The 16763-nt window shown below is 39.9% G+C and overlaps 2 protein-coding genes across 29 annotated transcripts in view; both read left to right on the top strand.

The window, feature by feature from the left end:
* Ank2 (ankyrin 2) overlaps nucleotides 1-16763 on the top strand; it is a 513191-nt gene that overhangs the window by 374666 nt on the left and 121762 nt on the right. For 18 of the 28 annotated variants that reach the window (XM_050139715.1, XM_050140008.1, XM_050141378.1 and 15 more), the window contains 3 exons: nucleotides 10936-11034; nucleotides 14518-14703; nucleotides 15131-15154. In XM_050139715.1, coding sequence (XP_049995672.1) covers nucleotides 10936-11034; nucleotides 14518-14703; nucleotides 15131-15154 — 309 coding nt within the window. The remainder of the gene's footprint in view (nucleotides 1-10935; nucleotides 11035-14517; nucleotides 14704-15130; nucleotides 15155-16763) is intronic. The other 10 variants (XM_050140247.1, XM_050139490.1, XM_050141213.1 and 7 more) reach the window with 1 other exon arrangement.
* On the top strand, nucleotides 7957-8795 carry LOC126502223 (gamma-aminobutyric acid receptor-associated protein). Its single transcript, XM_050143129.1, has 2 exons — nucleotides 7957-8387; nucleotides 8476-8795. Exons 1-2 carry the CDS (start codon nucleotides 8042-8044, stop codon nucleotides 8508-8510), a joined length of 381 nt encoding a protein of 126 aa, XP_049999086.1. The 5' UTR covers nucleotides 7957-8041; the 3' UTR covers nucleotides 8511-8795.

Genomic DNA, 16763 nt, shown 5'->3' with positions numbered 1-16763 from the left:
TATATATAATAGGTTACTATAGGATGTTGTACAAAACCAGATGTTTTAAAGCTCTTGCTACAATGCTAGGCAGAGCACATTGCACACTTAAAATAAAAGAAGATAAAAGAAATGGAAATCAAAATGAAGCAAAAACCCCAAACCAAAACAACATCAACAAAACCCCCTGGATCTTATAATCTATACTGTTTATCTGGAAATCCAGAAAACATGCCAGAGGATAAATGGCCACCCAGTTTCAATACTCATATATTTAGTGACTTCATTAAAATATTTTACTTCTCACACACAGACATTTTCATTGCTCCTCTCATCCTTCCTCAGGTTCAACATCTGCAAGATATAATTCTAGTTTATATCTTTAAAAGTATTTGTTCTGTACACATTAGAAAGGAATTTATCCGTGTACTTATAAAGATGAATGGGAGATCATGAAAGGGATTTACTCCAAGATGAATATAACATTTCTTTAAAGAAGTGTGCTCAGGCTGCGCATGTGTATGTGCGTGCATGCGTGTGTGCACGCGTATGTGCGTGTGCATGGGGAGGTGGGGCTGTGAGAGCATGGGCATGTGCTTTCTTGGAGGTCAGAGAAGGGTGTAAGGTGTAGTTGTCAGTCTTCTCCTAAGAGTGTGTGGGTCCTAAGGACAGAACTCAGGCTTGGTAGCAGTCTGCCTTTATCTCCGTCTTTATCTATTAAAGCATCTCTGCCCAAGCTTAACGTATCACTGACAACTTAAATAAAAATTAGTATTATATATGTAAAAAAGCAATGGAAACAAACCTGTTACTGAATTTTGTGTTCTCCACTTCCAGACAAAAATGTATTTCCCACTTTGTGCCGGGTTGAGACGTGCTGAGCCTTCCTTTCTCCCACCATTGGAATTTCTATTGGTGTAGCCCCTGTCCACTTGTGTGTGGTAGCAGTCATGTTGGTGAGAATTCGTGAGTGTGGCTCTGACATTCCTAGGAGACACAATCTCTCAGCCAACTCTCTGATCCTCTGGCTTTTACAATCTTTCCGCCCTCCTCTTCCCAATGATCCCTGAGCCTTAGGTGGAGCAATTGTGTAGCAGATCATGTGACTGGGCTCCACAACTCTGCATTTTGATTGACTGTGATTTTCTGTAATGGTCTCCAACTGTTGCAAAGAGACGTTTCCTTGCTGAGGCGTAATGATTATCATTAACTGTGGATATATTTAGATAATATTTAGAAGGTAGTTAGGTATTACGCTGGTTTAGTAAACTGGTGATTTGTAGACTCTCCTCCAAGATCCATGACTGTGCTAGGTATATATATTATAGGTATTTTTAGATAGTTAATAGTGTGATTCTGTATGACTTTTCCAGGCACCCTTACTATTGTTTTACCCTTCTTTCTTTTTCTTCCTCCTCCCCCTAATTAGAGCCTCTTTTTTTTTTTTCATTTTCCCATTCAGAACACTTGTACATTGCTACTGTCCTTTTTATTACTCCCCTATTGCAATGGCCCCTTCCCTGATTCCCAAAGTTACTCAGGTTGTGGACAGGCAACCAAAAAAAAAAAAAAAAAAAAAACATGAGGAGAAGAATAGTCTTCCCTAGGAAATAGCACACCAAATTGGTTATCCATTACCAAATCATCAGCACCGAAGACATATATATGCAAGTAACATTACAGATTGAGCAAGTTGTCATTATGAATTTAGGAAAAAATACATATATTACAACAATTAGTGAAAAGGCTATGAATTTGATTAGGAACAAGGAGGAGGAGTATATGGGATAGTTTGGAGGGTTGAAAGAGAAGGGAAAATGATGTAATCATATTTTAATCTCAAAAACTAAAAGAAATAATAATAATCAGTTTCATTGCTTGCACGAGGTGATTTATTACACTTCATGTACTCTTCCAATTTCTTGGATAAAATGTTTTATTTTTACTTTTTTAAAAAATAAAGAGGCTAGCCGGGCGATGGTGGCTCACGCCTTTAATCCCAGCACTCGGGAGGCAGAGGCAGGCGGATCTCTGTGAGTTCGAGACCAGCCTGGTCTACAGAGCAAGTTCCAGGACAGGCTCTAAAGCCACAGAGAAACCCTGTCTCGAAAAACCAAAAAAAAAGAAAAAAAAAGAAAAAAAGAGGCTAACTTATTTTCGTTTTGTGTGTATTGGGTATTTTGCTGTATGTATGTATGTCTATACACTATGTGTATATGATACCCTCAGAGTCCAGAAGATAGTCTTGGGGCCCCTAGAACTGGAAGTTACAGATGGCCGTGAGCTACCGTGTGGGTGCTGCGAATGGAACCTAGGTCCTCTTGAATAGTAATAAGTGCTCTTAATTTGCTGAGTCGTGTCTCCAACCAAGGGTGCTTTATTTTAAACTAATGGTGATATTGAAAACTGCATTTTTATCTAGATGCCGTATTAGTTAAGATGTTTCCAATTGCAAATAAGAAAATAGATCACCTTGTCCTTGAATAAAAAAAAAAAGAAAACTTTCTTGACTTTGTTGGTATAAATTTTAGATGTGTCAGTGAGCCTCAGGGCAGCCTCACCGTTGAATGATTCCCCCACAGCCAAAGGTTCAGAGTCTTCCCTTGTCACTCCCGTGTTTCCTGCAACATCTGATTTATTCTAGATAATTTCACTGTATACCTATGATGGTGGCTACACTCTTGTTGTCTATAGTTTATAAAAGGAGACACAATATCTGTCCCTCTGTCCCAATTTTCTAAAAAAAAAAAATCTTAAATTTGGTTGAGGGGAGTGGCTCAAATGTGTCGTGTAAACTTGAAGCCACCTTATCCTAGAGAATGCCCTGGGTTGATCGGCGTCAGTGATCTGAGTGTCTTTTGAACCTAGAAGATAAGCAGAGCAGTTGAACTTTACTATCAAATAATTTGCAATCCTGTTTTTCCCTTCTTCTTCCCTAAGAACACCCTAGAATACCCAAAGTCTGCGTTATTTACATGACTAAAATTAGTCCAGATTGGTTTCCTGCATCCTTCACAGCTGGGTGTTTGTGGTGTATTTAGGGATAGGATTTGAATCACCCTGACCTTCAAGCTTGCTGATAACTTCAGGATTATGTCCTACATCATCTCATACTCTGCTGCAATAGAAGAGGAGGATGTGAGGCACTGAGAATGACCATGGTAGTAACTTCCAACCCGTCCTTGTGTGTGTTAACTGAAAGACTGTCAACATGCTGAAGAATCTCTTAGCACAGAGCTAAGATACTTTTTGCTCTGTGCAAAAAGTAATGCCAAACCCTCAATCTTGATGTCACCTTCTTACAAAAGACAGATGACTTCTTCAGATGGGAGATTTGACTTTCACTGACTCCAGACTATATGTATCCATTCCTATTTTTTATTATTAGAGATGGTTATAAGATTTGTTAACTGAGTCTTCTTGTGAGCACAGAAAGTAAATCCAAAGAACACACTGGAATTTAGGGCATTATGAATATAGAAAGCTATAGTTTTTTTTTAAATACTGCTTCAGACTGTGTGTGGTTTGACATAGACAGATACACACTAGCTATCTGTCCCATATATTCTTTCTTATCAATGCAAAGGTCTAATCTTTTGACTTCAAAGTACTCTATAGATGGTAACTGAATACAATGGCTGTTGGGTCATAATTCTTTCACTCATAGCTTACTCAGATCCCAGGGTTCTACTGGAAGCATCCCTCATGTGCCTTTTTGGAATCCAGCACAGTTAACTACCATTGTCCTCTTAGTTAGGGGGTTGGTGGACACTGAAGGACACTTATACCTCATTCATCCTCAAGAAGATCGGTGTGTTTAGATTTTTATTTTTAGCATTCGAAGAGTTATATTTCTAAAATATTTTAGGGTAGCTGTTTAAGATAATTTCTTTCCTCAAGAGAAAGGAAGGAGTATGAAGTAAGAATGGCAAGAGGTATAACTGGCAAGAGAGACCCATGTCTGAGCTTGTGGGACGTCCCTCACTGGGCATTGTGCTTATTAAGCATTGCCACTAAATAGTTTAGTGACCAAACTTCACCACTTGAAATGGCACATGTATTATCATCACAGTTTCTGAGCAGGGGCTTAGCATGGGTGGCTGTGCTCCAGAGTCCCTCATCAGGTCACCGTGAGGCTCTCCAGAGCTGTAGTCCCTGAAGGCATTTCTGGGCTGGAGCGTATACTCTCCACGTACTTTTCAAATGGTTAGCAAGATAACCCTGGTGGGAAATCTCAGTTTCTTTTCCTGTGGGTCACATGTGGCTGCTTAAATGATATCATGAGAAAGATTCATTCTCCCTAAAAAAGGTGACCTAGAACAGGGCACAATCCTAAAAAGCAATAACTTTTAAGTATTAGACTTAGAAGCTGCCCAGCACCAAACCCTCCTTAATTGATGCCTTAAGACCAAACTCTTAAGACATTCTGCATTTAAAAAGAAGGGACCAGACTTATGCGTTTGAGACTAATTTTGACATAAATTGAAAACACCACAGACGTAAAAGAAATTTGCTCTGTTAATTTTGTTCATCACCTGTTTAAGGCACATGAATTGAACACCTGTTGCGGGATAAGCATTGTATGTGGGAATATGTACATGTGGAGGCTAGAGGCGGATACTGTGCACCTTCATCTGTTGATCTCCACATCATCATCATCGTCATCATTATATTTGAGACAGGGCCTCTCACTGAACCCAGAGCTCCCCAACTAGCTAGACTCAATGGCTGGTGGGATCCAGAGTTCTCTCTCTCTCTCTCTCTCTCTCTCTCTCGCTCTCGCTCTCGCTCTCGCTCTCGCTCTCGCTCTCTCTCTCCACCTCTAGGGTTGGAGTTACAGAGGCACACAGGTGAACCCCACTTTTATAGCACTGCTGTGTATCTGAACTCAGGTCCTCATACTCACACAGAAAACATTTTATCCATCAAGCAACCCACCCATCCCTCTGCAAGGCCCTTCTATAAGCATAAAATATAGATCCTATTTGATATCTGGAGTCTCCAAAGTTTAGCATGATTTCTGGATCTGGAAAAGAGTTTTATAGCTAATTAAAAAACTATTAACATTGATAAATATATGGATTGAAACCACTTATACTCCTTCTAGTCATGGAGTGTAATATAAATATCTGAATACAAGCTTGCCTTTGAATGAACCAAAATTATCTCATTATTTTTTTCCTTTCAACTCTCATCAAGATTATTACAAAACCCTTCCTTTCGTTGTCAGTAACTATATAGTCAGAGTGTTTTCCGGTTCTTCCTCTCTATTCTTGGCATTGTAATCTCCTTAAATGCAGATATGTTCCTGCCAAATCCCTGTTTAAAAAACCCAAGTGACTCTCAATCCATTTAAAACAAAGAGCCCAGTTCTTAGTGAGGCAGATAGGGCTAAGTCCTGCCGAATCCAATCCCCTCACCATCTGGCACTGATTGATGTGCATGACCCATTTGTCTTCTCCTTTCTCATCTTCATCTAAGAGGCTTTTTCTCCTTCTGCACTCCTGTGGTTCCCCTATTCTTTACACTGAGTCATGCTGGCAGAATTTCCTCACACAGTTGAGTTCTGTGTCCCTTATCTGTGTTCTCTTTATATAACATGTAATATAAAGCAGTAGTGAGACATGTCCCTCAATTTGTCTATGGTAGTTTAAGCTTGGTTCTCTCAGCTTTGGACTGGGTATTCTCATGGAAAGAAGTGTGGAAAGCAGAGGAAGCCTTGAGTGATGGTGTAAAGAAGTCCTAAGGAATAGGTATCGTATCGTTATCAGGTGTCCGTACGTTGATTCAGACCCATGGCAGTTGGCAAAGCCTTCCTTGGGCCGGAATGAGGGAGTAGGCAAAGCCTTCCTCTGGTATCTGTGTAGACAGTGATTGAACGTCATACCCCCCCCCCCGCCCGAGGTTCTGCATTCCTTGGTGGTGTTCCTTCAGAGCAAGCATGAACCAGCTGACGGCAGCTCTCTGTAAGTGTGTCTCGGTGTCTGTCTGTCCTTCACTCCCTCTTTTCCCCAGTTCAGTTTCCAGGACCAACCTGTCTGTCTGGATGTGGCAAAGAGGTTTTGTGTTTGTTTCTGAGTTACTCTTTGAGTACAATGCCAAGCAGTAAATAGTTACCAAACATTATTTTCTTTTGGTTAAATAAATATAAATGAATGATAAATAATTGATATTTTCTTATAAACAGAGGTACTGCTTATAATATTTAATAAGCAGGGGCACACAGTTGTATCCCACATTTATGTCACTGCTGAGGATCTGAACTCAGGTCCTCTTGCTCACTCAGTAAGCTCTTTACCCGTCAAGCCACCTGCCCATCCATCTGCAAGGCATTTCTATAAGCATAAAATAAAGATTCTAGATGAGAGTCCTATTCGATGCTGAGTTCTCCAAAGTTCAGAATGATTTCTGGGTCTGAAAAAGCATTATAACTAATCTGAGAACCACGAACAATGATCAGTAAATAATATGGATTGAAACCATTTGTACTCTAGGGGTATGAATGCACTATTCCAGAACTCCTGTACACGACTCTCCTTGCTTGCATCTACGATAAGCCCGAAACGCTTTATACCAGCAATGAGAAATTGTAAATGTTTTCATAACTATTTCCACTTAAAACCTTTTAGAAAACCATAGGGGCATGATATATTTAATAGCACTTTTATGTGTATGTGAGGAGACCAGGAATGTTGTGTTGAGTGAAGATGAACAGTTTCCTATACAGTTTACAATGGTGTAGGTATACTGCCTTGCTCTGTCCTAATTGCTCAGAGGAGTAGTCCTTATTCCCAAGTGAGATGTTTCTTGATAAATATTGTAAGGAAAGTAAAGGATATTTCCAGTATTTGGGATCTGTAATAAATCCGTATTTCCTTATTCAACGTGTTTTACAATAAGATGCCCCTCATTCCTTAACCATGATGGCATTGTGGCACTAGTTCTCCACATCATATCCATGGCAGCATAGGGCCATGGCTCTATTCTCCATCTCATAACTACAGAAGCATCATGGCTCCAGTTCTCCATCTCTCAACCATGGTGACATCATGGCTCCAGTTCTCCATCTCTCAACCATGGTGACATCATGGCTCCAGTTCTCCATATCATAACTATGGTGACATCATGGCTCCAGTTCTCCATATCATAACTATGGTGACATCATGGCTCCAGCTCTCCATATCATAACTATGGTGACATCATGGCTCCAGTTCTCCATATCATAACTATGGTGACATCAGGCTCCAGTTCTCCATATCGTAACTATGGTGACATCATGGCTCCAGTTCTCCATATTATAACTATGGTGACATTATGGCTCCAGTTCTTTATCTCTCAACCATGGTGACATCATGATTCCAGTTCTCCATTTTTAATGTATACTATTGCAGATGCTACAAAATCTGACTAAAGGCCAGTGTCTGTTCTGGTCTCCTATAACCCCAAGCCAAGACATTTGGTTCTTCTTTTTGTTGTGACAAATTAACATACACAATTAACAAAATCAGTGGCTTACGACAACAGAAAATTATTCTCCCTTAGTTTTGCAAATTAATAATCCAGGGTTAAGATTGTACTGTTTACAAGGCTGTTTTCTTCTGGAAGCTTTAGGTGATAATCCATTTTTTGGCTGGTTCCATCTTCTAAAGTTGTACTCCTTGGATCATGGTCCCTCCCTCCATCATTATATCTAGCAGATAGAGCTGCCCCCTCCGCTCTCAGCTTTTGCTTCTGCCTTACAAGTCTTGTAAAGGTTCTCATAGTTATCTTTAGCCCTCTGGATCAGCATCTCTGCTCCTCAAGATCTTTAACTTCATCACATCTACAAAGTTCTTTTTGTAGTATTTTCAGCTTCTAATGATTAGAATATGTAAGGCCATCACTGTGCTGGCCAAAGGTTGTCTGAGAGGACAACTGTAGTTGTCCTGTCAGCTCACAAAAAGCGAAACAGAGGCTGAGTCTGTTCGTCGAAGCCGTCGCCACCTCCGCCCCCCCCCCCTCTCCCCCCCCCCCCCCCCTGGGTTTCCTCAGCCCAGCTCGGTCCAGCCCGGTTCTCGGGAGAATGAAGTTCGTGTACAAAGAGGAGCATCCGTTCGAGAAGCGCCGCTCTGAGGGCGAGAAAATCCGAAAGAAATACCCAGACCGGGTCCCGGTGATAGTGGAAAAAGCTCCCAAAGCTCGGATAGGAGATTTGGACAAAAAGAAATACCTGGTGCCTTCAGATCTTACAGTGGGTCAATTCTACTTCTTGATCCGGAAGCGAATTCATCTCCGTGCTGAGGATGCCTTGTTTTTCTTTGTCAACAATGTTATTCCACCTACCAGTGCCACGATGGGTCAGCTATACCAGGAGCACCACGAGGAAGACTTCTTTCTATACATCGCCTACAGTGATGAAAGCGTCTACGGTCTGTGAAGCTGCTGTCCCTGAGGTGGGGGGTTCCATTCTACAAGGAGAGGTGGCGCTCCTTCCTTGACATCTACTTCCTCCTTCAGGCGAAAACACCATCTCCTTCAGGACCTGCACTTAATGTTTGAGGCTGTTTCTCCTGTCCCTCTCAGCAGGAGGGGTAGTGGAGGACACAGTCTCCATACATCTCCTTTCTTTCCCCTGTTCGCCCTCATTCCCACTCTGCTTTAGACTTCTTGATTGTCAATCTCTGTCACATCCGTCGATTGTTTTGGTTTCTATTCCCTTTCTAACTGCCCAAGCAGGCTCCCTTCCTTTCAGTATCTTCTTTTTGGGGGGGTAGATGGAAGGGATTAACATTGTCGGGGGGAGGTAGGAGGCACATCAATAAAGAAGAAACCACCGAGCTGAAAAAAAAAAAAAAAAAAAAAAGCGAAACAGAGACTTATGTTAATTAAGAAACTTGGGCTTGTTTCTAACTAGCACTTGCAACTTAAATTAGCCTGTAATTTTTAATCTATGTTCTCCTATGCACTTGTTACCTCTTCTTCCTCATGTCCATCCTAGTTACTCCGGATCTGGCTCGCGACTCTGCCTTTCTTCCTCCCAGAGTTCTCTCTGTCTGGAAGTCCACGTATCTTCCTGCCTAGATAATGGCCATTCAGCCTTTTATTAAATCAATCACAGTGACATACCTTCACACAGCGTAAAGGAATATTCCGCAACAGATGACAGAGAGGAGTGAGCGAGGACTGGGACTGTGCTTGGGAACACTAGGAAGCGTCTGGTGTCAGGTCATCTCCACCATAGTCTGGACACCAAAGAGACATGGGCTCCTGGTTCACCTGGACCTGTTTATTTGCAGACAGGTGTGTAGTACCATCTAGCCTAATGTGTTAGAGATGGTCGTCTGAAACCTAGGAGTGCTGTGTAAGTTATATACATTTGAGATAATGGTGGTCTCTGAACTGATCAATACAGAAGACATTGTACAGATACTGTTTTATGTAGGTCCTATATACAATGAGAATTTATGTCACAGAATGATATTCTATGGAAATAATATCTATCAATTTTAGGTAGTTTGAACAATTCAAATGGTTCAGCAAAAAAGTCTCTCTGCAGCTCAAGACCCAGGGGCGAATCTCTTACTGGCAAAGGTCTAAGCATGGTGGCTCTTTCCCTGAGGAATTCATGACCTCTTTCTGTGTCTGTTTCTCGCGCTCTACCTAGAGAATTCCACCAGAGGAAAACCGTTAGCGATGGCTGTGCTCTGTTAAAGTTCTATTTCTCTTACTGCATCCCTACCTCTTACTTGTCTCGAAAGATCCTCATTCCACACCCACGCGTTGTTTTGAACAGTCTTCCTTGGCTTTCCCTTCCTTCGAATCTCTAATTCCATCCTTCCGCCACCTCTTCAGTGTTCTTAAAATACACCACGTTTCACCTGCTTGATAAGCCTTGGGAAATATACTCTCCAGCAAGCAGTACTTATTCACAAATCATAACACTACTGTTAATTTATTCTTTTTAGATGGTTCTATTTAAAATTAAAGATTACTTTCAACCTGATTATTTTATTTAATAAACAAAAGTTAAATTTCTTTACTTATTGTCTTTTCGTATTTATAGTTTGCTAGTTATTGGTCACTTTGAATAATGTTTCCATTTTTACAATGCATGCAAAAGAATTTCATGTCAACAAAATAGCATAAAACCTATTTTTGCTACTTTCTGCGGGTGGTTGATAATCACATGTTCATCTCACTTTTACTAATTCTCATTAATATAGGGGAAGTATGAACATCAATGTTTAATAATCTGACAAAAGATTTGAGAATTTCTTAAAATTGTGTTTTCCCCCTTAACAAAGTTGGTATATTTTTAAGTATACAGAAATAAAAAGGAAATGTGACAATTAAACATAATTTAAAACTCCTGGTGTAATATTTCTGTTGATTTTTTTATACAAGTACATAATAATGAATATTATTATGGTATGTACTTCATGAGAGCATGTGTTTGTCCTGTTTATCACTGTTTCCTAGGGATGGCTCAGCTCCTGGTAGCTGCACTTCAGTAAATAATCGAGCAAATGAATGACAAATTTCAGAGTAGTTTCAAAAATAATGTAATGCCTCTGTGATCAAAAGTATAGATTTTCTCATTTTCATTCAGGTTCATAATCCCTTCAGCATGATCTGTTATGAATAATAAATGAAACACCAAAAAATGCAAAGCAAGTATGTATATTCAAGACAATAGTAGTCTGTGTAAATGGTTTGTGGATTGATAAATACAGAAGATATTTTTATAGATACCGTTATATGTATGTATAATAAGGATCTGTTAGAGAAATATATTCCATAGAGTTCATGTTTTGTGTATCTTAAGCAGTTCATATCGTCTGCTTCATTTATCATAAATACAGAAGATATTACGTGGGCGTTATTTCGAAGAGTGTGTGAATTCCCTCAAGGTGTAGCTTTGGCTTTGCTAAAACTTTACAAATGGTTGAGATTTCTGCCTTTGCTGTCTGTCCTCAGAATGGCTTCACTCCTTTGTACATGGCTGCCCAGGAGAATCACATTGATGTTGTAAAATATTTGCTGGAGAACGGAGCTAACCAGAGCACTGCTACGGAGGTAAGTCCTGCTCTCTGGCTCTTTTGTTTTAAGGTCCGTGTTCATTCTATCAGTTGCAAAGGATCTCCACTGTTTTGTCTATGGCAAGCTGGGAAAGTTCACATTACTCTCACAGTCGACTGTCATGGCCGTGAGGGACATGGGCTTGTGCCATCACCGTTAGTTCCTACCTTCATTTTAGGTTCCTGGTCATGCAGTCTTATTTCCATCATCATTAAGCTTGGGTTTTTGTTTTTTTTCTCTCGGTGAAACCCAAGTCAGGGTTGAATTTGCAGTTCTCCTCGGATTATAGGAGTGCACACCATTGAATCACACTTCTTGCTTTTGGGGTTTTCAGCATTTTGAAATTCAATTATCCTTGTTGCTTTTTGTCAATATTTTATCTTAAGATCCAAAGCACTCCTTGAAGGAACAATTTCTGACCATCAGGAATAATTTATAGCTATCTGTGTTCGTATAATTTTCTAAAGATTCTACCACAGCAATGTTATTTATGATGAAATAGAAATGATGACACACATGTGACTGTGATCCTAGAAACTATGTCAAGAATGTTTGAAATTAGCTTGGCTTCTAAGGGTTCGGCACTTCTGGAGAGGAGATCAGTTCATCACCCCTCTTTCCTATGTACACCTTCTTCTGATGCAGAAATGCCTTTCTGCTTCCCATTTCTTGGTCCACAGAAAAAATATGACAGGCACCCAGGAGCCATTTTGATATCTCTTAATGTTCAATATAGCTTCTAGCTTTTTTCTGACATGTAAATCTTTAGGTAAAGTGAACACAAACTTCTTTCCACACTGCGCTGGATGGAAAAGTCAACTGAAATGCATTAAATCTACTTCTAATTCTTTTTTGGGAAAAAGTATTAACTTTTAATGGAACCACTCACCATCACTTTCTGGAAGCTTGTTCTCACTAACAAGGAAGTCACTCTCAATACTAAGTAAGTTACCAATCAAGTTAAGTTACGTCATCTGACTAGAAAACACAACTTCCCCTATGACATGCATCAGTGTTCTGTATTCAGTAACACAGACATAATTTATGTACTCGCAGTATAGATATATAGTTTTTTTTAATAACCTGGGGCCTTTATGTCCCTCGAGACACTACATTTGTCTGCACATAGAGTGTGCCTCTCTCAAGACAATGCTCAGCTAGCCAAGGAACTGTTTCTCAGAGAAACATTCCGGCATAAGGGAACCCATCTGTTCTCGTTTTCCTTGAAGGCTGAATCGTTAATCAGATGAAACCTTCACACCAGGATTCTTTCACCCACCCAGGAGACCTAGTGTGTCTAACTTGGGTTTTCGCTGAACTCAGTTCATGCCTTTCTCAGCAGATTGACTATTACTTTGATCTAGTTGATCATCACAGTGTTGCATTGTGATTCCCAAAACAGCCCTTAGTAATCACCGCCTCAGCAAAGGCCATACTGTAGAGTGGCCTGCAGAACTCTCTTTTCTAACCAAATACAACACTTTTCAAAGGTAACAAAGCAGGGTAGGGGTTGGAGCCTAGCCTAGACATGAGTGTGACTTACATTTGATTTAAGAAATATTTTTGAATAACTAAAGCCACTTTCTTATAATGATTGGAAATTTATAAACTTAATGTACTGAGCCTATAACCTATCCTAATAGTTACCCAGGTTCACATGGGTTAAACCTGTGTACACTGCCTTTTAACCGCACCGTTCTGTAACAGAGAATACTGTTTCAGGGACGAGTATCTGATGTGCCAATGCTTTGTCATGAAATATCTTCGTTTTTTCCATTGGAGTGTGTGTGATATGTATAAGCAGCACTTCTGTGCTCATGAGCAGCAATAATGTGTAAAAGTCGATTGCCCAACAAACACTACAACCACCTAAAAAAAAATCAGCTAATTATGCAATCCTTTCACATGGCAGTCAAACACATGCACATGAAGACATGCTTGGTTTGAAAATTTCTCATTGATAGAATTAGTAAATAAATGATTAAACCAAAACTGCTGAACTTAGCTCATTTTTTCACAGCATTCATTGAGGGATTTTAATGAATTATTACACATTTTTAGCCTTCTTTCCTGAAACAGAGATCAGAATGAATTCTGCATGGTTGGGAATCCAGCTTTTAGTCCTCCAGAGGGAGTTAGTTTTGTGTCTGGCCAGCACAATTTTTATAGATCTTTTTTCCCTTGCTTCCTCCTGAATTCTGCCAAAAGTTAGGTTACAATCTTTTTACTGGTCCATTCTGTAGACCGTGTCTCTAAGGAAAAACAACACAGAATGAAAGCAAAGTCCACATGCCTTTAATACAGACTGCTGCAGAGTGGGAGGGAAAAGAAACCCAAATATACACACGAGGATGGGTGTGCCCTTCATCCCCAGAGTCTCCTGTTCAGACACACCTACACACTGCAGCTGCTTGCTGGCCTCTACCGTGAGACACAGCACTCCTCCCCTCCGTGAAGTAGTGTGCCATGTTCAAAATCCAAACTTACTCCAAAGAACAGTCAACATATTACTACAGTTCGTGTTGCATACATGATTCATGCTACCTGCATGGTTCATGCTAAATACATGGTTCATGCTTCATACAAGGCTCATGCTTTATACATGGTTCATGCTGCATACATGGTTCATATTGCATAAACGATTCATACTACATACATGGTATAATACATTTGAGTAGATATTTTCCCTCAAAAGGCCACAGTTATCACATAAACAATCAATATTGAAAACAAATTGAATACTTAAATTTGCCTAACACCCTCATTCTTGCACTTATAACATTTGGTTGCGGACTTCAGGGAATTAAGGAGGATTACACTTGCCATCTTTTCAGGACTTAAATACTTGCTTATGAAGATATAGAGATGACTTTCCAAATTTTGTAGGATAGTTTTCTATCTTATTCTGGAGATCTTTCTAACTTTGCATTGTCTGTGCTGTTTTTTATGGATCTCTCTCTCTCTCTCTCTCTCTCTCTCTCTCTCTCTCTCTCTCTTTCTCTGTTGACAATCGAGAGATTGGGTTTTAAATGTTATATGGCATAAAAAAAAACTCATACTGAAAAGATCTTAGCGATCTAAAATGTAAGTAATTACAAAATTAATGCCTACTCTAATTTACCAAAAAGCTTTAGGTCCCATTAAGTCTCCAGCATCCTCACATAAATAGTATCAATTACTCTATCCACAGCAGTTATCACCTTCCCGGAGACAATGCAGAGACAGTCGTCTATCTTGCACTGTTGATTGGACACGAATTTTGATTTTTCCTTTTACAAATGCACATTCAGCCCACTCCTGTAAAATGCCGCATTCCATAATCAGCAGGCTTTGTTATGATGCAGAGTAGAAATCAGGAAAGCAATCCAATAAAGCCTTTGCACTGCGGGGGAAAGGCAGAGTCCATTCTGTTCCTGCTCCTCACGGTGAGTTTTCCGTCCTGGTTGTCAGTACCACTCATTCATAAAAATTATATTCTAGGATGGCTTCACTCCTCTAGCTGTGGCACTCCAGCAGGGACACAACCAGGCAGTGGCCATCCTCCTGGAGAACGACACCAAAGGGAAGGTGAGGCTGCCGGCTCTGCACATTGCGGCTCGGAAAGATGACACCAAGTCCGCTGCCCTCTTGCTTCAGAATGATCACAACGCTGATGTCCAATCCAAGGTAAGAGCTGGTGCGTCTGTGGAGAGGTCCTCTCTGACTGCCAGCATCCTCCTCCTGGGTGATGATCAAGGCACAGTCTCTGCTGATAATGCAGCATTCTGGTCAGGAAAACATGTAAATCATTTCCATGGGTAGTTCAGATGGAAGGGGACTGTCTGTTGGGAGATAGTAATATTAATAAATATTAGGGCTCAACGATTTTCTTTAGAAAGCCAGTTTCCATCTTTGAGACATTAAGTTAGACATTCTGTTTACACCGTTAATTATAGAGAGAGTCTGAAAGAATGACTCCGGTGTAATGGAGTTGGCTTTTCTCACTCTGTCTTGTTGGGAATATGGTACTCAGTTGCAGCCAGCACATCTACTGTTCCTTTCATTTTGCATTGTGTAACATCTTCCCTCTTTTTCCCACCAAACACTGCTTCAGATGATGGTGAATAGGACAACCGAGGTACAGTATTGCCATTATACCAACATTTGCCTTGTTTTTGTTTATTTATTTTTAGTTTTTGCCCAGATAGAATAAATGCTCACTAATTCATACTAATGATTAAAGGTCTGTTAGTAGGAAATGATTTAGAGAAAAATTCTTGTAATTGAGAGAGATTGGTAACTCAAGTATATTTAATGTAACATATATTTGATGCAACAGATATTATTAAACCAACCATTTGAATAGTTTGTGAGTCCAGCATGAAATAAAAGACTAGTGTTGCTTATAATTTAATGAGTGAACCTTATTCTGAAACTTTTGCAAACAGATATGAATTTGCCTCTTAATGAGAATGTACAGATTAGAATTTAGGGAAGTAAAAATTTGGGCGGATTCTCTGTTATTCAACAGCAGAGGCCCTTTCCTGCATTGCTCCTTTAGTGCATTATTCATGATCAATAATGGCTCTGTGCATCACGAGCAAAGCAATTGCTTTTTTCCTGTAACTCTTAAAATACTTGCCATTAAATAATCTTCTTCTCATAAAATAGGTCATTATAAATAAGTTTGGGAGCCTCTAGTGGGTGTGTGTTTTCTGTCTTTTGTCACAATATAAACATTATTGAATGTATGCTATAAAAATAATCTGCACTCAAAAGCAAGGGACTGTTTATAAAGGTTGACTTTTGTTCTGGCGGGTCAGGTCTCTAGAATAATTCTGGAGAAGTTGTAGGTCTTTGGGCATTCACAGAAAATATCATATTTCTCAAATCTTTATTAACACATTCATCTACTGAGATGCAATTTACTTCAATTATTCGCACTGTTTTTTTTTTTTTGTTTCTTCCTTTTTTGTGCATGACATTGGGGGCTGAGGGAACTTCAACTCAAATGCTTGGGAAAATTGTTCAGGAATGGAATCATACAAATTGATCTTATTTACTAATTTTAGCACTTTATTTTCTTATGTATTCCTTGGGAATTATTTTTATGCATTATGGTGGGTGTAACCAGCAGAGAGTTGTGCAATGTAACAGTCTGAGGCATTATGATCATGAAGGCCCATGAAAAAAGCATTAATTAATTAATTATTATAAGTGATAAAATAATTTTAGTATACTCAAATAATTAGGGAATGATTTTCCAGCATTCAATAAAATCATTAGAAATTAAATTTCAACTTGAATAATTGTGTGTAACAAAACTTTTCCTGGGGAGGCACAGCACACACGACTACTCACCCCAGATAAGGATCCCCCATCCAACCAAAGTACAGATACTGCTTAAGTCTAGCTTGGTGAACCAATGAATTTTATTGAGGCTACTTACAAGGATATGGGCTAGGGGATACTTAAAGGAGCAGAAATGACCCAGAGACAGCTGCATCACCAGAGGTCACCCCAACATGGGCGACAGCTCACGAAACCAGAGAAACTGGAGCACACTGCACAGCCTGCAGGCGGAGCAGTAGACTGGAGTGTTTGCTCTGTGACTCTGGTCTGCACCCTTTGCAGTCAGCTCAGCTGGTTTCACATCTCCCAGGCTGCTGGTCTCAGTCTTCTTTGAAGCTTGTCTCACAAAACTCTCAGCTTTTATTGCTTACTCCACCTGGGAGGGGCCTTGTGGA

Source organism: Alexandromys fortis, unplaced genomic scaffold, assembly GCF_014885135.2.
Source record: "Alexandromys fortis isolate MF-2015 unplaced genomic scaffold, M_Fortis_MF-2015_v1.1 scaffold_19, whole genome shotgun sequence".
Taxonomy (NCBI): Eukaryota; Metazoa; Chordata; class Mammalia; order Rodentia; family Cricetidae; genus Alexandromys; species Alexandromys fortis.
Note: the sequence above shows the minus strand (reverse complement) of the source record. Positions and strands in the feature narration are given on the sequence as shown.